Genomic DNA, 27,547 nt, shown 5'->3' on the forward strand with positions numbered 1-27,547 from the left:
ATGAGACAACATAAGTAATAACCCCTTCAACATAGTTGACAACAAATTCATATGACAGTTATTCAATTGAAAAAGTATAAAACTTTTGGATAGTTAATAAAATGATTTTTTTAATAAAAAATTAATTAAAAATAATCAAATTTACCAGAAAATTTAAAATTAATTAAATTTCAATAAAATAAAGAAAACAAATTTGATTTAATGGATATTTTTTTAATGGTTTGATTGGAAAAATATTGTTGTGGTTGAATCAAATGAATATGGGAAAATGGATTGCTTTAACATTCAAGTCTATAAATGATTCAAACAAATTATATATACAAAATAAACTTCTCCAGCTTAATTTGATGATTTTTTAATTAAATCATCCTATTTTTAAATATTAAAAGTATGGTGTTATAAAATAACATAATATTTAACATGATATTATGTTAACTAAAATTTTGAATCGATTTTCAACAGATTGCCTTTGATATTAGTTTTAATTTTAAAAATATCAGTACTCATGAAAAAAAAAAAAACATCAACTCCATGAAATTATTTGCTGATATAGTTTCTAATTATCATTAAAATTACCACTAAACTTGTTAAACTTGGTGCTAAGCTAAATTGATTCAATGGTATTACTCCCAAAAGTTTGATTGATTTCTTTGTCAGAACTTTATATAGGTGGTGGAACTGTAACTTGTCCATTTTGGTTTTACAATGTTCTTTGAACCCAGGCACCCACCAAATTAGAGCACAAAAAGTTGGCTTTCAAATAGTTTAATGATTATCACAAGAAAGTCAAAAACCCCACATGATTAAACAGAAGTATCCTTCTCTGTAAGAATGAAACTACTATTTTATTCATATTAGTTAACAATAACAAGTTAGAATAACAATCTTATTTTACACTTTTTTTGTTCTATGTAGTTGTTTTCCGTTTGTTGTTAAAACGGTAAACATGTCCTCTAGAGTTTACCCTCTTTGATCTCAGAGTGGTAGCGAGTTCTTCAGGTTCAGATTGATTCCAATGTCAAGTCCATTATAAGCAAGTGGAGCATACATCCATAGATCATCAGAGCTTAAAAGCTACACCAGAAAAAACCAGACAAAAATTGTTACAATTTGATTGTACAAAGGTTAAAATTTCCAAATTTGAAACATGGTTTTCAGTTTTATGCTATTCATATGCATACCTTGATTTGAAGCTGCAAAAATTTCACATAATTCACTGCCTCTTCAAGCATTGTACTTATATCAACCTGCAGTACACACATCCATCCGTGAAGTTAATACACAACTCCATTAGGATACACTTTCATATATTTTTGTCAAGAAACAAGAGTTTGATGAACATTATTTATTTACCTTAGTTCCATTAGGGACAAGATTCTGTAGGATTCTTAATCGTTCATTTATTCTCTCTCTTCTTTTCTGCAAGATTCAAGTAGGAGTGTAAGTGCCATGAAATGAAATGAAAAGAGGTTTTGCATTTAAAGTGACTGATTAAATGTCTATATACCCTTGCATACAGACTCTGGGGATCTGTTGCTGATCCCCTACTTGCTCTTGTTTTTCCATTTGAGTTGAGAGCAGATTTAGATTCTGAATTAGCTCCTCCAATATTTTCCTTGTTATCATCATCTGACATGTAACTGCTAGAGCTTTGTCCATCTGATCCTGCATTTCTCTCTTCTGCATCTTCCCTATTGCTGTCATGTTTCTCATTCTTCTTGGACCATGTGTTGTTCTTCATACATCCTTGCACCTGATATTGAAACACAGAACATTGTTATCAATTTGCACCTTCAATGTAGACCAAATATTAAGTTTCGATCAGTTTCAGCCTAAAATCATATATCAGAGACAAAACTTACTTCTTTTAAAACACGAGCTTTTTTCTTGTGATTCTCTGATCTGTTGTTGATTTTACCTTCAGCAGGGACATCATCAAGCTTCCTCTTGGAGGGAAAAACAACAGGTTCCATTTGATTGCATTCAGAATTCTCCAATCTGTCACTTGCCAATTCTTGATACAGCTTCACACTCTCCTCGGTTGCAATGTTACCAAGCGACGGAGCAAAAGGGGCAAAATGTTTCTCATCCAAGGAATATACACATGCATTATTTGCTAACATGTGATCAGGGTAACTAAAATAATAGTTTGAGCTACCCGGATTGGCAATGAACACAGTGTCATCACCACTACAATTGCTACTGTTACTATAGCTACTTTCCTGAGAAATATACTGTGAAGAATTTGAATTGTTGTGAGCATCTAAAGAATAAAACATGAGCTCATTTTCAGCAGCTTCAGGAGCAGCACAGAAATTGGCTTGCTGTGTCACAATGTTCAGTTCATCGCCCCCATCAAGCAGAAGAGGAAATTCCTGTGTGAAATCATGCTCATGATCAAACATCCTGCGAAAGCAATCCCATTCTCCATCAGGGAAAGCTCCAACAGGTTCCATTCTGTCGTGTGTTTAGGAAAAAAAGAAGAGAGAATTGAAGGTTTTTTCTTGTGTGGTCCAATAAAGAGAATTGAAGCTAATAAATGTTGGCTTGGCATAAGCAAAAACTATAGACATATTTATACTGAATCCCAGGAAAAGTGTTAGTGTAAGCATTGACTTCATTTGCAAATAGCATTTTAAATTGGTAATCATTGTGTGATGGATAGGTCCTAATTCTCTGTAACTGAACTCAGGAGTCCACTGAGGGGCAAAGTACAACTCATATGGGACCAAGTTCATGCGTGATAATTTAGAATAATGATAATTTTTGAAGGGGTTTATAAACAGCTTAAGACTGAATAAAAGTGTGCTGAAAACAGATTGAGAGGCAGTAAGCGAGATTAACAAGGGTGTTAATTAATGGTGACAGTGATGTAGTTAGGAGTTAGAAGTGGAGTTAACTTAGCATGCGCGTTGTTGAGGTTGAAGAACGAACGTGGGAGTCCCATATATGAATATAATAAACGCAGAGGAATTCTGTGAGGGAATAGAAAATTGAAGGTCCATGGACGGCTACATCGTGGGATGATCTCACTTTCTTTAAACCACTTCATGGACCGACACATCAACCGTGGACAACGCTCTTTGTCTCCTTGCTGTAACAAATTCACCATTGCTTCAATGTATGTCTGCACTTTTTATCAACCAAAATACATACATCTTCTTCTTTGTGCATTTTCTGTGTTTTTATTGGAAACCCCGCATCCACCAGAGACAACCAATTTTACTAGAGACAACCAATTTTACTATATATAAGTAGGTGCAATCTTCATTTTACAAGTCAGTTTTGTGGAGTTGTGTTAGGTTTAAAGTCCATTTCTAACAAATTTAACCTTACTGAGATAGGTCTTATATGTTGTCCACCTACGTTGTTATGTTTTTCTTGGCCTAAGTAGTACTGTGTCGTCATAAACTATACTAAACATATGTAAGGTATTGCTGTCCAATAATAACATTTGTTTTAACGTTAAAAGTATTCAAACGTTCAGTAGAATACCTGTTTGTTAACACGGTCTGAGACTGTGTTTGTTTCTCAGTTTTAACATCACTGAACAAGGATTTTTCACTTCTAAGAAAAAATGGCACACACTAATATGTGGAAGGATTCTCGTATCTTATTTAGTATATAATGATGAAGAAATCGTTTTTTGTTTAGCCTTATTCCAGACTTTGGTATCTCACAGATCATGTCCTCCAGGCTGTAGGGCACTCGCGTATCTACATTTCGCATATACTTGCCAAGTTTTATTCTAGGTAGCAGCATTTGAATTTCTGCACCTCGTATACATATAATAGTTTGACTAGGTTATGATTAGAGATATACTTGTAATGGTTTTGAACAAAAACTTGAACAATGTTTTGAAAAAAAAAAAAGGTTGTCCATAATCTTAGGAAGGTTATACAAAATATAATCCAAAAGGTTAATTAACTTCCTATGGGACAAGCAATAATAGTAGAACAATTTATGTTACTACTAGTCTATGGAGATTAGTAAAGGGTATGATAATAATACAAAAGCTATGTGTACAGAATTAGCAAGTTAAAAACCAGAGCCTCGTATATGTTTCGTTGAAAAAAAGGTCCTAATTCTCTTCAAATACGTTTTTTTATCAAACATTTGAAATGATTTATAATAACTATGTTTTTGTTTTCATAAAAAAATAAAAAAAATTGCAGTAATTTATGAAAACTATTTGATTACTTAAAATTAAAAACTTTTAATTTGAAAATATTCATATTATCTATTTTCTTTTAATTTATATATTTTCTTTTCATATTCTCTCCGATTTGACTTTAGTCGTGATATTATCGACTCATCTTTAATGAACTGTTTGCTAAATCAAGATCACATCGTTAACTTAATACTAGGTTATTTATTTTTTGACAGATAGACAATGTTATTTTTCAATTGATGTTAATTAGGATATTTTTCATCTGCATAAATAATGTTTCAAACAATTTTTTTTTTCAATTAACATTAACATATTAGTTTTAGTAGATGATAGATGAGATTATTTTCAAACAATGTTGATAAGATCATTAACCAGAGTTATTTTTCGATTAACATTAATCAGAGTTATTTTTCAGTTAACAATTTTATTATTTAAAAATATCATTATTTTAAATTCTATAAATCATCTTCATTAGACACAAACGAGAATAATTCAGAAAATCTTATTCTCTATTGTATGCCATCAACGATCAACGATACTAAATGAACCTAAGTATGCTTTTTAATTAATAAATCTAAAATTAATTGATTTTATTTGTATACAAGCCCATAACTCTCAAACTCACAATATCATTGTTAAGCTTAAATAATTTCCTATAAATTAATCCAAAGTAGATACTTTTCAAACTTTCTTCTATTCTCTCTAAAATAATCCTTTCTTTTATTATTTTAAATCATTCCTGATGTTGATTAATGATATAATCAAATTTAAAAGTGCGAAAAATAACTATGTTTTTTTAATATAAAGACATTCATTGTTGATTAAAGAATTTCCTATTTATATTTTTCCATTTTCAACAGACATGGTGTTATATCTTATTGCTTTCACAGAAAAGAATTTATATTATTTTTTCTCTTTCCTCTCTTCGTAGTTTAATAGAGATTAATTTGACACATTATAAACGTATACATTAAAGTGCTTAAGAAACAATAAAGGAAATCAAATGTTCTTCTTTCTATCTTATTATTCGAATTAAAATGTTTAGTCTCCAACTAGGATAAGCTTAAGAATAATAATTACACATCAAATAGCGGTCAATTCATGTAGGGTCAATTTTACCTTTTTCTTTTACACAAATAATCAATTAAAAATGATTTTAAGTAAGACTAAAAAAATAATTATCATAAAAATCAACATTTTATTATAAATATAAATAAGGTAAAAAAAATTACGAAGGCGGTACCAAAATTGTTTATATAATTTTTTAAGTTTAATTAGTCGGATAATATCCATTTTCGTTCAGATGTGTCAGTTCGATATTCATTTTTAAAAATTGTCAATTCAGTCTCAACTTTTGAAAAAATGTCTCAAGTCCCTTTCAGACAAAAATTACTAAAGTCTTTAACTTAATTCATGACTTTTACCACTAAATTTTGATATAAATATAAATATTTAATTTTGTAAGTCATTTTAAATATCAATATTGTTAACGGTGTTAATATTTTTTTGCTGAGGACCTAATTGAGTCATCTTTTAAAAAAGTAAGACTCAATTGACATCTTTTTAAAAGCGGATACCAAATTTACACATCTAAATGAAAACATCCCACTAATTAAACCAATTTTTTATTACAAGAATGATATCAATAAAACTTGGAATCAAATGAAAAAACATTTTGACTAAAAAAATCCTTGAAGTCTTAAAAGAGTATAAATAACATGAAAAACATGAAATTATTTTGATGTTATATCTTCCAACTCATTGACAGCAACGAAGTACAGCTTCATACGAAATTGACATTGCTGTGAATTTGTATATATTACAAAGTCAAACTTGTTTATGTTTATGGCCAAAAAATATCTGTGTTTTCTTCCAGCTACCCATTGAATGTTACATGATAGTACAATAGTTCTAATATTCATTAAATAATATTGTACCTACTTTTTTGCATTAATCTATTCAAGGATAAGGAAGAATATAGGTTAAACATAGCACATAGTCATAAAAACAAATTAAATTAAACCACATTACATGACCATGAATGGTGACGAGTCTGTCTAGATTGAATTTATAATAGAATGAACTTCAAATCGATCCACTTCTAGATTAATTTGATCTTTAAATCTTTAACTAAGAAATTAACTCAATAAAAAATAAGTAGGTTCCATTCAAATCAATGTGGAATATTAACATACAAATACTTAAATGTTTTACCTTTTCCAAGAAAATATTATCCAATAAAAAATCACACATAATTATCGTATTAAAAAGCGTAACTATGATATTTTTTGTACTTTTATTATATTCGGTAAGCTAAGTATTTTTTTTTCTGTTATTAAGCTTAAAAAAAATAACCGATAAAAATTACGACATTTGTATTATGAAATTTTATTCATACCATTTTTATTTTGCCTAATTCTGCATTTTGTTCACAAAAGATAGATCGGGTTAGTTTCGTTCCACATAAAAAGTGCAACTAAAATTTCTTTAGCATTTTCGTAAATTCGTATGACATTTGTCCAACAACTTGTACAAATGATTTTTTTTTTTTTGTAATTTTCTTCCTTGTAGTACAAAAAGTATTAGGGTGCGAAATTGTAATAATTTTTTATTATTTAATTAAATAATACTCACAGTTTTATAATTTGTAAATTCAGACTTCAATGAAAAATAAATTTCAAATAAATAAAGTTGTCAAACAAAGCGAAAAATTGATTAAATCCTGAAAACAAACTTAATTAATGACAAATCCAATTAATATTCATTACTGGACACATCATAAATTATAGACACATTTGAAACAAATATACACAATGTAAGTTACTGGCATGTAATTTATTATTTGATATTTAATATTTATTGTTATAATATTTTTATTTTCAGTTTATTAAAAAATTATATTGACTCATTTTTTAAGAAAGCGAGACAAAGTTAAATATATTAAAAATATATAAATTGTGAGTTTAATACAATACAATAATTATCGATACATTTTTTTAAGTATAATAAGAAGAAAAAATTTAGTACAATAATTTTAATTTTATTAATTTTGTTGATGATTAATATAAATAAAAACATGTTTGATTTTGTAATAAGTATCTCATGTTTATTAAACGAAAGATTAATATTAATATGTCATTGACCTTAAAAACAATTTACAAAATAAAAAATAAAATATTTATCTTTAATATTAGTTACATGTTATAATGTTCTTTTTTTTTGTAACAAAACATACTTGACTGATACCCACCAGAGACTAAATATATAAACTTTCTATTATATTTAAAAATGAAATTTTTAAAGGATAATAAGCATAAAATTAAAAAAAACATTTTAATGAATTAAAAGAAGCTATTAAATAATTCATAAATTACAGATCCAATATTTGAATTCATCGAATTTAGGTTTGATGATGAAATCCAATCAGTCTTTGCTTAAATTTTGAAATGTATATATATGTGGATGATCTTTTATATAATATATATAGCTACGACTCTAGCTGTAATATTGTGCAAAAAATGAATGAAATTCCTGAAAGGATGGAATGAGATGAGATTAATCGAATATCGAATTAAACACATTGAGAAGAATAAGAAGACTGTATCACTTCATTGGTCCATGTCCATAGATTCCGCCGAAGCTACCGGTCCCATCGGTTACACGTGTCGGATATACAATGTTGTTGTCTTCATTTTTTATAGCACTGTCTGTCTCAAACAAAGTGGGTTGTACTTTGGAAATTGCTGTGCCCATTGCACGACCTTTGGTAATGCCTTAAAGAAACCCTAATTTCCTCAACAACACCAAAGCAAACCCTTATACCAGTTGAAAAGCCCACAGAATAAAATCTAGAAGCTCCAGATATATATATACTATATACCATTATTGGAGACCCTAAAAATCTGATTTTATTCCCTTTTCCAAATTCTATCTATTCTCTATGATGTGCCCTCAAGTTCTTGCTTTTCAAAATTAGGGTTCATGATGCTAAAATGTCATAGCTGTGTCGTGTGAACTCTCAATGGGAACATTTAGTTCCATTCACAATTTCTTATGTCTTGTTAAACCACCTTACCAACCGAAATAACTGAATATTATATAGCCTCATCCAACCAATATGTGTCACGTGATCCTATCACTGTTTTTTCTAATATACTTTTAATTATATAATTATATATATTCATAATATTTTTAAGATTTATCGTAAGTTAAAAGTCCAGGTTAATTATCTCTTACATTTGTTGTATTATTCCATCGATGAATGGATGAGTCATTGCTTATATATATATATAAATGTATGATATATAACCTCTTCAAAGAAAAAAAATGTACTATATAGACAAAAGAAGAAAGCGAAAATATATGTATCTTTTTAGAAGCATGTTACCTTTTATTACTAAAATTGTAGTTATATATGGTAGGAAAAAAATAACTTTATATATTGATTAATGCATTGATGTAGATGTAAAGATTGAAATTTTCTTAACGTTAATTAATAAATAATGTCGAGAATAGACATATTATATAGATTTGTAAACGTATGCAAAAGGACTCTACACTAGACACAAAACAACATAAAATGACACATGCTACAACTATTTTGATTATAATGTGATATTTAGGTTAGAAAGAAAAACTAGTTTTTTATTTCCTGCATTTATTATTAGAACTGCTAAACTTTTTATGTAGTATCATATTTATTATCATAATCAATTACAAAACTCCCTTAAATATAATAAATGTTCAAGTTTAACAGTAAATTCTAAAAATTCTCTAAAATTAAATGGACTGATCTCATATAAAAGACCATTTAAGCCCGTAGTAAAGTTTAGTTACACATGTTTTAATTTGATATAAAATCCTAAAATCAAAATATAACATTTACTTATTTTTAACACGCCAAAACTGGAGTTCATATTTTCTATTTGAGTTTTTGGTATTGTCTTATTAAAAATGTCCTGATATTATATTATAGTTCTTTTTAATACATTTTAAAATATCAAAATCATTATTAATCATTATATTTTGAAGACAGAATATAAAAGTTAGATTAATTTATGAAGTAAGAAAAAAAAAGAAATCATCAAAAATAATTTGGGCTAAATAACCCATTTTAACTACTCTCCAAGTAATATTATATCCCAAATAAAATATTTATTGGCAAAAGGTAACTACTCGAATATCTGAAAATTTCTATCTAGGAATAATATATCATTCAATAAAAGACAAAAATCTTACATGTTTGTTTAACTAAAACAATTTTCTAGAAATCTTACCCGATCTATAAGATACAACTCACTAATTAGTCCCAAAGTGAGAGAAAATAGTTCAAGTTTTAAAGTAGCTTAGACCGAAAGTCCATAATTTTCATAAATTATTTATTTAATCACTGTATTTGAGCCAATTTTTAGCATTTATTATACACAGTCTTCAATTAATTAGTTCTAAATTCTATAAAAACGACTTCGAAATTAAAATTGACTACAGAATTTTTGTGCGCCTACCATAAAAATGACGAACTTAAAAAAAAAATATTGTATTTGTTAAGGTGATGCGCACGTATGTGCAAAAAACACGGAGTTTAATTGAAAATAAATTAATATTTTATTTCCCTTTTCAGAGTTACAATTTTTATTTTATTTTATTTAACATGCTATATTAATATACTTGAACCAAATAATAATATTTTTTTTCGAACCCCGTGTAAACTACTTTAATACTTGTAGAAAAGACGTATTTCGTAACTACAATTTTATACATTATCTCTCTAAGAATGGGATGACTAAAAAAAACTATATAACCTTAAGCGTAAACTCTAATAACATAAACAACGATTGGTCCACGTAAACAATTAATATTGTACAAAAAAAAAACCCTGTATGTTAAATGCATACATAATATATAGGAAAAAAAATTCTAATTTAAAAGTTCACATAAAAAAAATATTATAAGATAGTCATATACTTGTCGTGGGGTGGTATTATTATACCTATAATGTATTTCCAGTGTTTTTGGTAGTAATTAATTATAATTATGTCGTAGACGTATTAAATTGATTAGTTATTAAGTATGATTATGGACGTGTTAAATTAATTAATCTCATGCAGACTTCTTCTGGAAACGAGTATTGAAGCAATTAAACTTTGTAATTATTTAATTTGGGAACTGCATAATATACGTGGATGGTAGCATGTCCATATCAATCAAACGCGTTTCCCTGTATAGCCAAAGAAGAAGAAAAAAATATGGAGAATTTCTACTTTTAAAATAAAATTATGTTAAAGCATATTAAAGTCTATTAATCATTATATACTTTATATAGTCGTGTACAAGCTCTTAAAATATAAAGATGTATGACATAAAATACTAGGAATTTTATTAAATAATGACGTGTTTTATTATGTTGAACAAATATAAAATGTTTTAACAAAGTAAAAAATATATATATGTCACTTTTTTAATTTAATTTGTACTTGAAAAAGTTGCATTCGCACAAATAAGCATATTTAAAGTCTCTCTTCAAAGATAATATATCTATCTATTAGATTAATGGTACCTCATATACATTATCACCATCACACAAATATATGATTGTAAGAAAATCATAAATTAGTATTGATAAAAAAACTGATAAAAAAATAAAGAAATTCATGCTAATAAAAGAGTAAAATGTTTTAAATAATTCACCCGGGCTTGAAAAGAGGGATCACTGTAGCCCAAACATCCATTGAAAATAAAACTAGTCAAATTAATGCAATAATTATAAATTAAAACAATTATAATATGTAGACACAAATAAAGTGGAAGGAGTGCTGATTATTAGAGAACATTTAAGACAGAGAAAAGGGAATATGGAACAAACAATTTAAAAAAAAAAAAAAAAAACTAATCTCGAAAGCTTAGTAAATTCAGAGTCTATAATTGAACGCCATCGATAACGACGACAAAGTCCTTTCCATCAAAGTTAAGTATTGCTCAAATTTTAATATATTAAATGTTTTACACTAACTAATTTATGAATTATATTTTTTTTCTTTCAAATATCTACTAACAATTGAAAGTTAAAATAAAAATAACTTGATAGATGAAAAATGTCTTTTCTATCAAAAAGTTTCTCATATCTAATTCCAAAAAAAAAATCATACTTATTTCTGCATCCAAATTTAACGGATATTAAATTTTTATTTTATTATCATTTTTACTGAATAATAAATATATATTTGTACTTGTATCTGTATCCATTTTTTATTCATTAATTAATTTTTATATAATAATTAAAATTTTTATAAACATAATATTATAAAATATTTAATATTAAACTAGGGTTGTTTTTCAATCACAAATGTTTATAAAAAAATTATAATTATAATTATGTATATTTCAAATTAGAATATCAAATAAAATTTAATGAAAACTAAAATATTTATTAAATTTACAAATATTAATGAAACCTTAATTGATAAAATTTTAAATATTTTTAAAAATAGATAAAAGGAAAATAAATATTTTAAATGTTTGTTTACTTCAATTTTTTAAATAGTAATGAAATATATTTTTTTATACACTGATAAAAATTATAACACACCATTTGATCAAATCACATAAAGAACATAGATTAAATTAATAGTAATAATATAATTTTAACATACATCTTTCATCTTTTGAACTTTAATATATGTTGGGTAGTGATGAAATATATTTATTGGAACTACATTAAATTATTATATTATACTAAATAAGATTTATTTATACAATTATAGTGATAAAATTACACATATAATAATGAGTTGAAAAATAAGAATAATTATATAAAAAATATCAAAATAATATTCTACATTATAAAATTAAATAACAAATAAAAAAAATTAACAAAGTTTATCAAATGTTATTGAACACTTCAATTGAGAGTGTTAAACATTCTCATGTGAAAAGAAAATATACAATAAATAAAAATATAAAAAAAAGTATAAATATTTAAATTTGAGACATAAAAAACATTTAATTGACTGTAATGGTTGTGATAAGACAAAAAATATGTTGAAAATACTAATATATTTCATAGCAAGCCATATAATTAAAATAAATAAAAAATAAAAAGTATATATATATATATATATATATATATACTATTATTTAGTAATTTAAACATGAACAAATATATAATAGGTATATGAGTACAATACAAGACAAATATGCACATCTTTATTCTCATTCTCATATTCAATTAAAAAAGTTGAATAATTTTACTATTCATATCTATACTCGATCGATACTAAATTTTTTCATCACAACGTATACACATTCAAACAATACACATGCAAATAAGTTTATTTCTCATTCATATTCTCACCTTTTCACCTTTTATTGAATCTATTTATAGCAGCGTGAATATGAAAGAAGTAAACTTTGATTGTTCTTTATCACCTGCATTTAATGCTTGTATAATGAAATCCACATGCAAAATCTGAAAGGATTAAATGGAATACGTAGTTTCAGCTAGATGCTATTCTTAAGAAACAATACTTATTAGATTCAATTTTTAAGCGTTAAATTTCTAATACATTCTTTTAACTACAGTCATTAACCACCTTTTTATCTTATCTATATCTATGCTGATTCCGACTATTTATATACCTATCTCATATTTTAATACAATGTTCTCACATGCTGCCAATGAACCTCACCAAAGCAACATATCTATTAACTATAAAGTTACCTATAGTATAAATATAATATAATTTTAAAATAACATTATTTAACTATATAATACCCTATTATCAGTAATTTTATTTACATGTATTATGTTACATTCATAAATATTGTAACTATTTTATTGATTGAAATATATTTATATTATTTTATAATAATATTTTGTATTATAATTAAAACACTTCATATTTTTTTATATGATTTATCAAGATATAAAAGTTATCATTATTTTATTATCTTTTAATACCAAAACTTAATTACTTTTATTATCTTTAGTACAAAGAAACATTATCTTTAATCAATTGATGATTAATTATTTTATATATATATATATATATATATATATATATATATATTTTCTTGCAATAATAATATAATTCTAATACATTATATATCAAAATATTTCATTGTAAACATTTTTGTATGTTACAATGGCTATTTTCATTTTTAAAATGCTTATAAAAGTTTATTTTAAACATATAAACTTCAACAAAATTTCAACATTGAGAACCATACTTATCTTTCTTCACAAAATTTCAACATATAAGCTTCATTAATTTCACACACAAATCTAAATCCTAGGCAACCCTCATAAAATCGGATCACAAAACTTGTTTCGAGCTATAATGGTTTTCTTAACTTTGTGGTATGGCTTATATTCTATAATTTTTGGCCTTCATCATTTTTTTTAACCTCCTATAAGTTATTTGTTGTTGACCTCTTATAAATAATGACTGAATTAATTTGTGAAAAATAGTTTCCTTCAAATAATTTGTGTAGCTCTATATGTTTATTTAACTTGCTTATTTTAGGAGTAGTTATTAAAAATTATCCTACAAAAATTGTGCAATGGTTAATTGGTCTTTAAAAAAATATCATGCATTTAGATTTTTTATAGTTCATTCAATTTGCATGTGAGTTCATATGTTAGTAGAACGTTGGTAACAATAAAATGACTAGGATATCTTGAATCATGTATCAAACTAAAAAAAAGAATAAAAAAAAATCTAATGTTTTTAAAATTTTCGCCACTGTATAATGTCAATATACAATAATCTGATAAATATGTTTGAATGACAATGATTTAAAAATTAAATGAAGAATATTTCAAAACTCAAATTTAGAACTTTTTTTTTTCAAAGACTAATCCATGCAAAAACCTTTCATTAACCAATTTAACTATTTACTCCTTTTAAAAATATTTTTTTATTTAAATAAAAAAACTCTCATCCTTTTTAAATACCCTATTTTAAGTTTGATTAAAGTAACAAAATCCCTAAACTAATTAATTCAATTACTTTATTATGTAAGAATCATCGTCATCATTGCACTTTTGATGTTTTAACATATATTTATTAGAAGAACAATATATACAAAATTATGTAATAAAATAATTTCATGACAAAATTTAAAAACAAAAATAGATAAATAACAAAAAATAAAATTAATGTGTTAGATCGGAATTCATTCCACTGTATTATTCTGTGATGGTTCAATCAAAACATGAGCTTAAGTAATTTCATACAGTAAATAAATTAAATGCGAGGAGAGCACAGGGGACTCGTGCACTGCGTCGTGAGTCAAGTCCTGCCGTCACTAGCCATGGCCTCGGTGGAGCAGCCTCCTAAGAAGCGGAAGCTCTATGAGCCTTTACCGGAACCGCCACCGTCTTCGCCTCCGTCACCGCCGCCTCCTGCAACCGAACCGACCCCTCCCTCTCCGCAAACCCTACCCCCGCCGTCCCAGGAAGAGATTCTCGCGAAGCGGCGGAACAAGGACGAAATTCGAAGCGTCTTCGAAGGTTACAAGCGGATTCAGCGTTGCTTGCTTCAGAAAGACGCTCCTTCCGCCATGGCAGACCTTGAACAGAGTTATCTCGTGCTCATAACTTCTTCCAGAGGTGAACCTTTTTCCTCTCGCTCTCACCTCATTAACTAGCGGTTCTTACTATTGTTAAACTGTTGTCAATTGTTTGATTGTGATCGGAATGTGATATTGCTGGAGAGGAACGTTTCTGTAGAATCCATTAGGAATCTTGTGCATAAAGTTCGCCTGGTTTGGCGTTACTTAGGTTTGCCCAATGTTTCGAGTATATGAAATGAAATAAGTAATTTCCTTTTTTGTTTCGGAGCTGCCCGTGGTTTCAATTCCCTTGGAATGTTCTCTGAAACATGAAATGTTCCTCACGCTTGGTGACGAATGTCGATTCTCTTAGACTGAAATGAAAAGTATTGACTACTTTGTATTGGATTGATTGATTAGGCAATACTCTTTGTGGTACACATGTTAGCATATAGATACAAGGCACACATGAAACAAGAAGAAAGAAATCCATAAGTTTAAGAGATATTATAATAGTTTCCTATGATGCAAAAAACTTTCCTATGATACTTAATCTTATAAATGAGGAAACTACGAAATGGAGAAAGAAACAACAATATCAATTATATGATTGACAATAATCGACACTCTTCCTTAAGGTTATGCATAAACAGATTGCATGCATCCAGTTTTGTAACATATGTAGTCTATCCTAGTACATGATGAGGACTTGGTCAAAATGTTTGCCAATTGATCCTTAAAACTCACAAGAAGTCTAGACCATGCGTGCAAGAATCCTCTTTCTGAAATATGGGGAAAGAGTTCTGAATACTATTCACTTGAATTTAGAGTTCATAAAAATCAGGGAGTTATTGTTCTCAGCTGATGTATTTTATATGTATAGATGAAAAGTGTACAATACAATGCTTATAACACTTAATCCTTAGGCTTTGTATACATACTCCCATAAAACAACTTTATGAACTTGTACAATTAAATAATAAGAATTTTAATACTTCCCCTCAAGTTGGTGTATATAAATTGTATACACCAAGCCTGAAGCATTTAAACTGGATTCTAGACCCTCTTAATGGCTTAGTAAATGTTTGTAAGTTGGTCATCAGAGCTGATAAATCCAATATTAAGTTCCTTGGATAACAGCTGCTCTCTAACAAAATGAAAATTGATATCTGTGTTTAGTTCTTTCATGAAGCACCGGTTTGGAGGCATATTTTGACATTATGGGTTAAGGTGATGGAGCATCATCTATTAAGAGAAGGGATTAAGATTTCATTAAATCAATTTTTTTTGCTATGAGAAGGTGTACAATAGAATATTTCGTATGGTTTTTATTGACTTGAAAAAAAATTACGATTGAGTGTCAAGAGAAGTGCTTTGGAAGAGTTCGGAGAAGAGAGGTGTTTCCATGACATGTATTGCTGGTAACTGAGTGGCAAAACTCCAAGAGGCGAAATAAAGGACCTCTGAAATGTGATCACATTAAGGCTCAGTATCAAGTTCTTGTTTAATCTAGTCTTGGAAGTTAGAGACTCACAAAAATCTTATCCCTAATTTGCATGCTTTTCGCAGATGATATACTTTTGATTAAAGAATTAAGCAAAATAGTTAACTTTAAACTTTAACTTTGTAAGCCAAAGGGTTTTGCCTAAGTTGCAGTAAGAGGAAATATATGCAATGCAATTTTTGTAAGAGAAGAGAGTGTTAGAGATATGATTGGATTACATTAAATAGGAAGATATGATATAAATATCTTACCGTATATTTTCCATTACTAGATATTGATTTTGTTTCTTTTTAGTGTATTTCTTATTTCTTATTAATTACAAATTAGAATACTCACGTGCATATACAACGCACGAAATTCATTGTATTCATTCTCGGTTTCTCTTTCTCAACATAGTACTAGAGCGGCATCATCTTCCTTGAGCTGTTTTGTCACTAATCATTTCAATGAAGAGAAATATAATGTAGAAGTTAATACGAGAGAAAATGTCATATCACAAGTTTCTAACTTTATATATTTGAGAGTAATAATACAAAATGAAGAGAAAAAACCATTGGAAATTATCTGTTATCGCAAAGTACCTATCAAACATGTGTTTTATTGTACTGTTATGGTCTTGCGATGCTATATGGTGGCAAATTTGGGCCCCAAAGGTACAACATGAGAGAAAGGTGGGAGTAGCAGAAATGAGAATGTTGAAATGAAGGGAATTAATCGAGTTAGAGAAAAACTGAGATGATTATGTGTAGAACTGAAGATGGTATACAATTGTCGTTAAATGGAGAAAAAAAGTGCTTAATACCCCACTTCCGCAATACTAACATCATTCAGCCACTTTAGTGTGTGCAGTGATGTGTTTCTTTTTTGTTGTAAATTATCTAGGATTTTGGGGTCTCCCTCTCTGTTAGGCCAAGGTAGTTGCTAAAAGTTCAAGAGATTTGGGTTTCAATTTCACCTCAAATAGCTATGTCTCTATCTCATGTGATTTCATTGCCTTATTAGGTGCTTAATTTGATAGTAAACTATATTCTTTGCCAAGAATATTGAAGGAATAGAGTGCTCTGTTTCCCAAACTGAAGCTTCTGTAATTTGACAGGTTGTATGAGTGTACAAAGAATTGTGGCCGATCTTATTCCTCGATATGCATGTCACTGTCCAACAGCCTTGGAAGCTGCAGCTAAAGTTGTTATTAATATGCACAACTTTAGTCTGGCATTGATTAGTAGAGGAGAGGATTCCAACGGTATTGCATTTGAAACTGCTAGAGCCTGTATTTGTGGCCTAGCTGATGTCTGCTGCGTTGCTTCATCAGTGGCACCAACATCAGCTGTAATTAGAGGAATTTGCTCGGCAGTTTTTCAGAATGTGCTCACCTTTTTTATGGCCTTATTTGAAGGAAAGGATGTCTTACATATGATTGACAAGAATTTCCTGAATGTGCAAGATAACCCCGAGGTCTTTTCTGAGTTGAAACAAAAGGTTTTAGAGAAGGATGGATCTCCATTGTCTAAACTGTCCAAATTTCGAGTATTATGTCTACTTCGGATTTTTTTCTCGTGTCCAAAAGATTTGCTTGCAGCTTGTTTGGATCTCTTAGGTTCTGCCACAAAAGAGGGAACTAAGAATGAAGGACAGCATTTTTTGAGCCAGGTGACTGGCATGTTTGATGATGATAAAACAGTTCACCTTTTGGATAACGCAATTAGTAGACCTAATTCGTGTACAGATTCTACTGGGTCAGGAATCAGAGATGATGAGGCTGGTGAGGAAATTGTGATCGGAGACAACAATGTTTCTGGTGTTGATTCATCCGTTGGCAAGAGCTGTTTGCTTATACGGGTAATACTATATAATTTTAATCTGGTGTTGGATATCATCATTTATACAAAGTATGTGTTTTATAATTTTGTCCTGCAATACGGCTGTTCTAACAATTTACATACATAAGTCTTTACATTTATTCTGTACTTTATTATTGCTCTATAATGATGATATCAAGTACCGGGACCAAATTGACACTGTTATATAAATCACAAATGTCAGGGACCTTTTTGTGAACACTCTTTTTCAATTTTGTGATAAATTGTAAGGTTTAATCATATGTAGGGACTAAAGTTATAAATGTTGTCTGGTGTAGGATGATATTGTTAATTTAACCATTTTTACTTTTTTTGGGGTTTGTTGGTTCTCTCTAGTCTCTCTCCCTTTCCTTGTTTTATATGTATAATGTAATAGTATATATTATATAATACTATTATGGCATCCACATTAAGATGTGAACCACATAAAAAGTTTCTAATTTGTATCAAGTTCTCGTCAATTTGTTAGAAATGTAAGATGTTGTAGTGTACTGTTTGAAATTTAAGGTGTTCTCGTCAATTTTTCTTGTTTTCATCAAAGAAAAATGATTTCATACATAGTTTTTCATTTTAAAGACATGATTTGATGTGATTTTCTGGTTTGAGTTTTATTTTTAGTTCCATGATTGAGCTTTATTCTTTTAGGTTTTATATTTTGTTAACAATTATTAGCATATTGATTGCTGGTGACACTGAAGAATGTTAAACTTGGTACTTTTTTCTTAATTGTCGTTAGTTAGGAATTTTAATTCTAGTAGGTTCCTACTTAGAAGCCTTTTCCGGGCATTCTGTATACAGGTTCTTGACAAGGATCCCCAACTCCGGAAATGGATGTTGTGTAGATGTAAGAAGTTACTTGACTTGCTCCCAAATGCATCACTGGAAATTATGTCAATACTGCAAGGAATTCTTGGAATGTTTGCTCAACAAACAGATTTGGAAGACTGTCAAGGAGATAGTGATGAAGATAAATCTGATTCTTCTACTTACATTAATAGTAAGAAGTACATGGTTCCTAGAATCTCTGAGGAACATGAAAGCATTGGTGAATCATCTGGAAAAGGCAGCAATTTGAGAGTTTATGTCGGTTCTACTGATGGTTTTACTGATAAGGTTTCTGATAAATATGTGATGGCTCATAGCTCTGCAGTTTCTCTTGACAATGCTCCAGCATTAAAAGTGGGTTTGCAGTATGATAATGGAGTCTCAAAGCCCATGAGCATTGGGGTGGGGGAAGAAGGAAATATGCCAAATGTTAGATGTTCCACACCTAGGGACTCAGTAAGCCATCAAGTATTTTCACCAGCAGTTAGAACACCAGTAAATTTTAGGAGTAATTCATTTGACGGTAGAAATGACTTCCAGAATGTAGAGAAAAATCAAGTCTCAAGTATGAATTTCAGTTCACCTCCGTTGAGATCCTCTAGTGGTTCTGCTAGTAATTCTTTGGCATCTCCTAATCATCATTTTATGTCACCAACTGCTTCAACAAAAGGTCAAATTGTGTGGTGCTGTGATGGGGATCCCGCTGCCATGGATATTGTCTCTGCTTCTAGGCTGCTATGGATAGGTTATGTGGGACCTGATGTGCCCGAAAGTCATATTAGGTTTCACCTAGAAAGATTTGGTCCTATTGAAAAATTTATTTTCTTCCCAGTCAAAGGGTTTGCCTTAGTCGAGTACAGAAGGATCATTGATGCAATAAAAACTCGACACTGTTTACCTGGATGTTTCCCTTGCCGTGTAAAGTTCATGGATGTTGGGCTTGGAACTAGGGGTGCAATGAATGGTGTTGCAGTTGGCTCTAGTTCTCATATTTATGTTGGAAATATTCCCAGTCAATGGGCCAAGGATGAGGTCATGCATGAAACAAGAAAAATGATACACAAGGGTCCTCTTGCATTCATTGATCTTAGCTGTGAGTTTGCATTACTCATGGAATTTGAAACGCCTGAAGAAGCTACAGCTGTCATGTTGCATCTGAGACAACTGCGAAGAGAAAGAAGTAACTACAATCAGCATTTTGGTCCAGCTCCAGGAACAGTTAATGTTGGAATTGGGCATGCTTATATGGATGGTGCAAGACCTGTACCTCCCCCTCCCCCTCCCCCTCCCCATCTTGACCTTCAAGTTAACAATTCTGCTGGATCACCACATGCTCGAACTCTACCAGGGAGCCCCGCAGATAGCAGTCGAACGGCGATATCTCACTTGTCCAACTTACTTGCTTCATTGCGCTCAAAGTATAATATTAATCAAAACCTAGGTCTCAATGATAATTATATGACTGGCAATAATTGTCCTTCCATGCGAGAAGAAGATATGGTGCCATCCAGCACTCTGTGCATAACTATTCCACATTGTAGTAGCTCTATGTTCCTTTCAGATGATGAGTTAATGTCCATTTGCAATCTTGCCATTGGAAACGCTGGATCCATTGTGCAGTTGACACAAGCAAGCACACAGATGGGGTGCAGTTGGTTTGTCGAATGCAATAATATTGATGGAGCAGTTTCTACTCTAAAGAATCTCCGTGGTTGTCCTGGATTGTTCTTTCAGATAGAATTCAGGTATACTAGATGCATTTTTATAATGTACACACATGTTAATGATTTTCCCATGTGGAAGCATATGCCCCAAACTTCAATGTTTCCTCATACTCTCTTAAGTCCAAACAAAAGATACCCAATAGGATATCTGCATTTGAACACCTGGTTCTCTTTTTTCTTAATTATTTTAATTGGATTTTCAGTTTGACTTGTTCACGAGTTGGTATGTAATATATATACACTCTAAACCAAATTGATTATTAGCTAGTCTTATTTGCTCTAGTGTAAAATATACTAAATATGGCACGATGTTGTTACTAACTACTAAGCCCTTTCCTCTATAGAAAAACAATGTAAAACTAAAAAGTAGCATGTTTAGATTGTCTTGCTGTCTTAATTGTATTTTATGAATTTTACATTTGAAATTCCATATTGAGTAAAGATAGTTATTTATTTCTCGTTACAGCTAACCACTATTTTAAGAGTTTTCAAATGATAATAGTAAACAATATTGAACATGCACGGATAATTTTCCCATTGATATAAAATTTGGTCAAATGATCCGTACTGTTTATCTTGAGACCTTACCAAACAACTTAAGCTTTTAGGAGGGATGAAAGGTGGCTCTTGGCATGATATCACAACCTTTGTTATCAAGTGTTTAGGGGTTTGATCCTCGTTGTCTCGAGCTTTTTTAAATAGTGTGCATGTTAAAACTTCAAGCCAAAAGGACTAATCCGGTAAATGGTGTTTTGAAGATATAAAACCTAATCTTGAGCCTTTGCCTGACAGTATAAGCTTATTGAGTGAGTTTTTTTCTTTTTTTGAAGACCACAGCTAACTATTCAACAGTAAATTGCCTAATATATGCATTCCAAAAACATTATTATCGACAATCTCAAATGGGTGCATGGGAACACTAGATGGGATGGCACCCAGGATGCTGGGTTCAAGCTAACAATTGCTGAGGCAAGTGTTAGCGTGTCTGTTGAAATTTCATTTCCTCATAGGTTGAGCATATGGGACACAATGATAATGTTGCGTTAATTTTCATGAAAAAAAAAACCAAAATTATGAAAGCTGGTGTTATTAGATGCAAGTCCAAGCTTTTCCCACTGTGTTTGTCTATAGTGTAGCACCACTGTTTGGGACACTGGGACATATCAGTCTCACCATGGAATCTGAAAGTAAAGCTCAAAATGCACTAGTTATAGAAAGAACACAAAAGCTGAGACATAGATGGAGTGTGACAATGTTATCAAAATCAGGCCATTGTAATCGACGTGTACTGGTTTTGGGTGGTGTACTCCTCTCACCCAATCATCATATACCCCGCTTATTTTATGATCCAGAATAATAAAATATTTAGACTAACTTTTTATAGACCTATCATGGCGAAATACCTCCAAAAAAATATTCCTAATTTAAGCTAAAATAAGATGATAAAAAACAGAAACAAATTCCTAAACAAAAAAATTCAAATAAAAATTCCTAATTATGAAATTTAAAAGCGTAAATAAATAACAGAAACTAATAACATAATCCACATCAGTTCTCCAGCGATGAAAATTAATTTTACTTTACACCATTGTCTATTGATCTTGAATTCACTACTGTGTTGGCTAAGAATTGTTATTTCTTCCAAGTCCAACAGCTTTTATATTGTCTCTCAGTAAGTCCTCAATTCATTAGTGTTTTCTAACTTGTTCTGTTCTCCCTGCTCTATACAGCAAACCTGGACATCAGAACACTGTACCGTTTTCAGTTAAACCCGAGAACAATCCTATGGAGCTTGTGTCCCCCAGAATAAATTCTGAAAATCATACTAGTGGAATACAGAGTGCACCTCTGCCTCATTCAAACTGGCACTTTCCTGGTTCTAGGGAGATGTCAGAGGTTGGGGCAAGGAAACCTGACGGTTATGATAATTTGTCTCAGGATCCTCATCAAGGAGGTAGTGCTCTATGAATTTTATTTGTCTATGAGGACAGTTTTTTCTTAGTTATGAAATTACAAATCAAATAACTTAAGTGCATATGTTGCTTTATGGTGAACAATTGTCCCTGTTTCTGAAATTGAGTTCTATCTTCTACCTCAGGTAATGTTCCACCTTCACATTCTGGAGCACATGGACCTTCCATCCCACCAGTGCAGCAAATTCAGTCATCTACGTTTTCTCACCCTGTTTATGCTCCTCCAAATGGTCCATGGGATCATCGGGGAATTAATAATCATTTTCCAGTCAGCCAGTTCAACACAGGAGTAATGCCAAATAATTTTCATGGTAATGCTGTTGTAAGTCCTTTTATTCCTGCTTCAGTGACTCCACTTGCTCAGATACAAGGAACTCCAATGCATCCCTATAACCAGCAGGTGCCTCCATCAATTGTACCACCACCTTTATCATCCTTACCACCTCCTCAGCCTGAAATGCCACCTCCACTTCCTCCTTCTCCACCACCTTTACCCCAGGTTCAGCCTCCCTTGGTTCCTCCACTGCCTAGTTCTCCTCCTCCCCCTCCTCCTCCGCCACTGCCTGTCCAAGAACCAGTCAATATAGAATGTCCAGAGCAGTCTTTGCAGTATCAATGGCAGGGGAATCTATGTAAAAGTGGGGTCAATTACTGTACAATTTATGCGTGCAAGGCAGATTCAGCTATTTGCCGATACTCAAATGCCATACCCGAGCCTGCTGAGTAAGACACTCATTGTTGCTTGGTTATTTGTCAATATTGTTTTCTTCTAATGGAAGTCCATTCATATTGCTTTTCTCTGGTGCAGGTGGCCCACAAAATTAGACATGACAAAACGCACGGATCTTCGACATGTAAAATCAACATTTGCTGCTACACCATCTCATAGAGTGAGTTTTCCCGCATCCTTTGGCTGCTCCTCCTCTCCAACCTTCTCATGGTCATTTTGTCAAGAATGTGTGTAATTTTTTAATTGATGTTTTTTCTTAGGCTGTTAAATTAGATGGATTCTTTGATTATATTCTTGGGTTTACATTTCTCAAGATACTATAGCATGCACAAACATTGTCAGCATGCTTTGATTTCCATCTAGCTTCCCTTGTAATTTCTAATTTGCTTGTTAATCTTATTTCCTGTTACGTTCTGGCTTCCTCCTGTCTACAATTTGACTTATAAGGACCTGTTGCATGGTATAATTATCATAATTTTTTTTTCCATAATCATGACCAATTTTGATTGGACTATATTTGTAATCAGCCCTTGTAAATTACTGAGTTAGAAATAAAATTCAGCCACCTTTTTCAAGTTGGTATCAAATCTCCGAATTTTGGGGATGTTGTACTTTTAGGTCTAAACCTAACTCAATCCAAATAGTTAGTTCTTGAAACGGGGACTGTTCAAACCTTTTGGTGCTACTTTCACCATATCCATAGGGTCTCAACATTGATCTCTCCCAGGATTGTGCATATAGAACATTAAAGTTTTGGGGTTAAAGATATTCAACTATGGAAGTTATGGATCCAGGTAGAATTGATTTTCTTTTTATATTGCACTGACAAAGCTGCCTGCCTGGTGGATTTTGGAGAGGTTTGGATGGTCCAGTGTTGGATCAATGATAGTGATAGATCAGATTAGTGGACAAAATAGTGAATGCTTATTGCTGAACTCAGTGTCCTAGTCCTGTTCAATGCGATTCAGCAGTGAGGACCTGTGGTGTGTTACCATCTTTGACTTTTTCTGGACCTAATTCAATTCCGAAAGCTAGCCCATGCGATAGGAATTACCCAAGCCTTTATAAGCTCTACTTAAGCTATGTATATAGTTGATGTGGGATATCAACAGTTACCACCCAAAAGAGGCTTGTCTATGGAGTCTGTCTACACTATTCCTCAACTTCAGGGGAAGAGTAGTCTAGAAGTTAGTCTCCTGTGTTGTCGTCCTTTCCTCTTATGCAGGATATGACATCTTCCTTCGGCACTACTTGTCAGAAAACCATAGGCTTGCATGAAAAACACTCCACAAGTAAGCGTGTAAGTGAAGGTTGAGAGGTATATTTTGCCAGTTCAACTTTCATTTAAGACTTTAAGGGATTTATACCCTGGATCAATGTAGCAGTGAATCAGTAATAGCACCCAAATGACTGTTTTTCGTTTTACTTGCTCTTCTCTGGCCTTGAGATGTACGAGAGCTGTCTTGCTGTCATATGGGCAGTGAAACCAGTTTAAGCACAATATGATGCAATGATAAATATGACAATTTTTTTAAAAGTCAAGATGCAAATATGACATGATATAATAATTATAATTATATACTATTCTTATATAATTATGTATTATATTTATATAATTATAATTATGAATTGCTGATATTTTATTGGTTTTCTTCTGTATTTTTTTTAGTATGGTTGATATCATATTGATTTGTTATTGTCATATTATTGCTGGATTTTACCTCTTAAAAAATTTATTGAGAAGGCCTAATCCTAGCCAAATTTGAACAAAAATGTTATATTCACAATACGATATTGATTCATTCGCTACTTTAAGAAAAACATACATCAGAGATTTATAGAGGAGACATAATTCTGATACCGAGACAGTTGTATAATATGTGTACAGGTATCCAATATTATTTAAATTATTTGATTGATATTGTCTGTCATGCATAACCAAACTGAATGGTGTTGTGTAATCCATGTGGATAAGGCTTTGTTATTGTAGAGGTTGTGTGCATCACTGTATCATTCCCAGAATCTGACTTTGTGGCATTGATTTCTGGTGCAGAGGGAAGTGTGCCGTCTGATCCCATCTTCCACTACTGATCACAAAAGGGTATGTTTTTTTTTTCCTCATGAATGTTATGGTGGGTTTATTTTACCTGTCTATGTTGTTACTGGGACTTCCAGGAGCAACTAAGTTATCTCACAATTTCTACTACTATTCAGAATCCTTTGATAAATGTTTGCGTAATTCTGAACAAGGAATAATGGACCGACTTTTAACCCCTTGCTGAGATGTACTTAATATATTCTTAATCTGTTATTAAAAAACCTCTTATGGTGCTCTATTTCTTAAATCCTCTTAACATCATAATCATTCTAACTGGTGAGAATTGGAATTTGTGTTTTGTCCTGTAACATTCCCATTCCTCTTGTTGACCCTTTGTGAAAACCAGTTTCAGGATTTCATATCATACTTAAAGCAGAGGGACTGTGCTGGGGTTATTAAAATCCCAGCTTCAAAATCCATATGGGCAAGGCTGCTATTCATTCTCCCCCACACACTTGAAACTTGCTCTTTGCTTTCTATTGCACCTGATCCCTCAGATTGTCTCATTGCTTTGGTTCTTCCCAAAGAAACGAACTTTGAGTGGATATGATTTTGATAGCCATATTTTGTATGCTCAAGGCGAATGAATGTAAATTTTTTGTGCTGTTTGCTTTAGCTGTAAAGTTTCTTTCTGGAGAGTGGCTGAAACGGAAAATTGAGGTTTCACCTATTACTACTGCCTGTATATCCTGTTGTAGTTCTAACAATGCTGATGTGAAATTTTTGTTGATATAGTTCTACAATATGTCCACCTTAAGTTTAATAAACTCTTAAATTAGTCTTCACAACATGTTTTTTTAATTCTCTTGAAAATTTAAAATTTCTACTAGTAAGTTCTCAATTTTGCAAACTGTCATTCAGTTTAATTTTTTTTAATGGAAAACGACAGCAAAAAGCAAAGTAAATAAAAATATTTATCATGAATGCAATGTTTTATTTAAATATTCACTCTATGAAGTCATTTTTACAAGTCTCGAGGAGTTTTCCCTTTTGTTTGATGTTTTGTGCATAAACCAAACCGCAGGCATTTAAAGAAACTTTTGCTCCTTCATTTACTTCATGTAACCAAAGTTGTAACACATTGTAAGTTATTACTCTACACATTAAAAAAACACTTATTTCAAATAAGTAAGGATCGGGAAGATCATAAACTGTAGAATGAATCTGAATGCTTTAAAATAAAATCATACTTTAAAGTGTCAATTAAAAAAGACACATCCTTTGTAAAATCATTAGTGTGCTGTAAAATGTAAAATATCTCAGAATAAATTATTAGATAGTTCCACTCTATCATCTAATTTCTCAATAATATATTTTTGTGGTTTGTTATTTTTTTTCCATAAATTCAAAAACTAAAGTACGTATCAAATATTAACAAGTTAAAATTATAAACATTAATAGTGCTAGATTACTTGATAACTAGTTCTCGTGCTGTATTGGATCCAATTTATTGTTTTCTGAATTTTAATATTTTTTTTCTTATACTTATTTTATGTTCTAATCCGCAACATTACATTCGAGTAATGAACTTTCAAATTAGCAATCCGAAAAGTAAAAAGGGAAAAAAGATAAGAGAATTTTACACCCTGTAAATTAGCATTTACTTGACAATTTTATTTTAAAAATATAAGATATATTAATAATTTAGTTTAGAAAATATATAATTATAATATAATTAGCTGTGGAACGATTTTTTATTTATCATGTGAAGATATCATCCTAGAAAAATAGCATTCTAAATTGATGTCAAAGAAATTATTGAAACTAAGAAAACATATGCACTTCCATACATACGTATTTATATTTATATTTTTATCAAATAATATAATTTCAAAAAGAAATATTGTAGGAAAAATATTAAAAAAATATTAAAACAAAATAATTTAAAAAATACAAACAACTTTGTAAGAATAATGTTAAAAGAAACATGTTATAGTTATTTTAAAAAAATATACTAAATTTTTCATTAAATAAATAGACTATATTTTATTTATTAAAAGATAAAATCATACAATCAAAAGATTAGACTAAAAGAAATTATCTAATAGTATATCATTATGTAAATTACAACTCACTGGCCTTTTATTGTGTTAGCTCCACCACTTCACAAGT

The 27,547-nt window shown here is 30.4% G+C and overlaps 2 protein-coding genes across 2 annotated transcripts; one reads left to right on the forward strand and one right to left on the reverse strand.

Moving 5' to 3' along the window:
* Positions 1-763: 763 nt before the first annotated feature.
* LOC114195572 (transcription factor bHLH85-like) lies at positions 764-2,552 on the reverse strand. The gene is made up of 5 exons (XM_028086089.1): positions 1,863-2,552; positions 1,508-1,753; positions 1,354-1,419; positions 1,182-1,247; positions 764-1,074 (listed from the first exon to the last, which is right to left on the reverse strand). Exons 1-5 carry the CDS (start codon positions 2,454-2,456, stop codon positions 976-978), a joined length of 1,071 nt encoding a protein of 356 aa, XP_027941890.1. The 5' UTR covers positions 2,457-2,552; the 3' UTR covers positions 764-975.
* Positions 2,553-14,404: 11,852 nt separating this feature from the next.
* Positions 14,405-26,178, forward strand: LOC114194013. Its single transcript, XM_028084042.1, has 8 exons — positions 14,405-14,780; positions 17,323-18,065; positions 18,884-20,655; positions 22,365-22,588; positions 22,733-23,330; positions 23,416-23,497; positions 25,391-25,438; positions 25,782-26,178. Exons 1-8 carry the CDS (start codon positions 14,420-14,422, stop codon positions 25,983-25,985), a joined length of 4,032 nt encoding a protein of 1,343 aa, XP_027939843.1. The 5' UTR covers positions 14,405-14,419; the 3' UTR covers positions 25,986-26,178.
* Positions 26,179-27,547: the final 1,369 nt, after the last annotated feature.

Source organism: Vigna unguiculata, chromosome 8 (assembly GCF_004118075.2).
Source record: "Vigna unguiculata cultivar IT97K-499-35 chromosome 8, ASM411807v1, whole genome shotgun sequence".
NCBI lineage: Eukaryota > Viridiplantae > Streptophyta > Magnoliopsida > Fabales > Fabaceae > Vigna > Vigna unguiculata.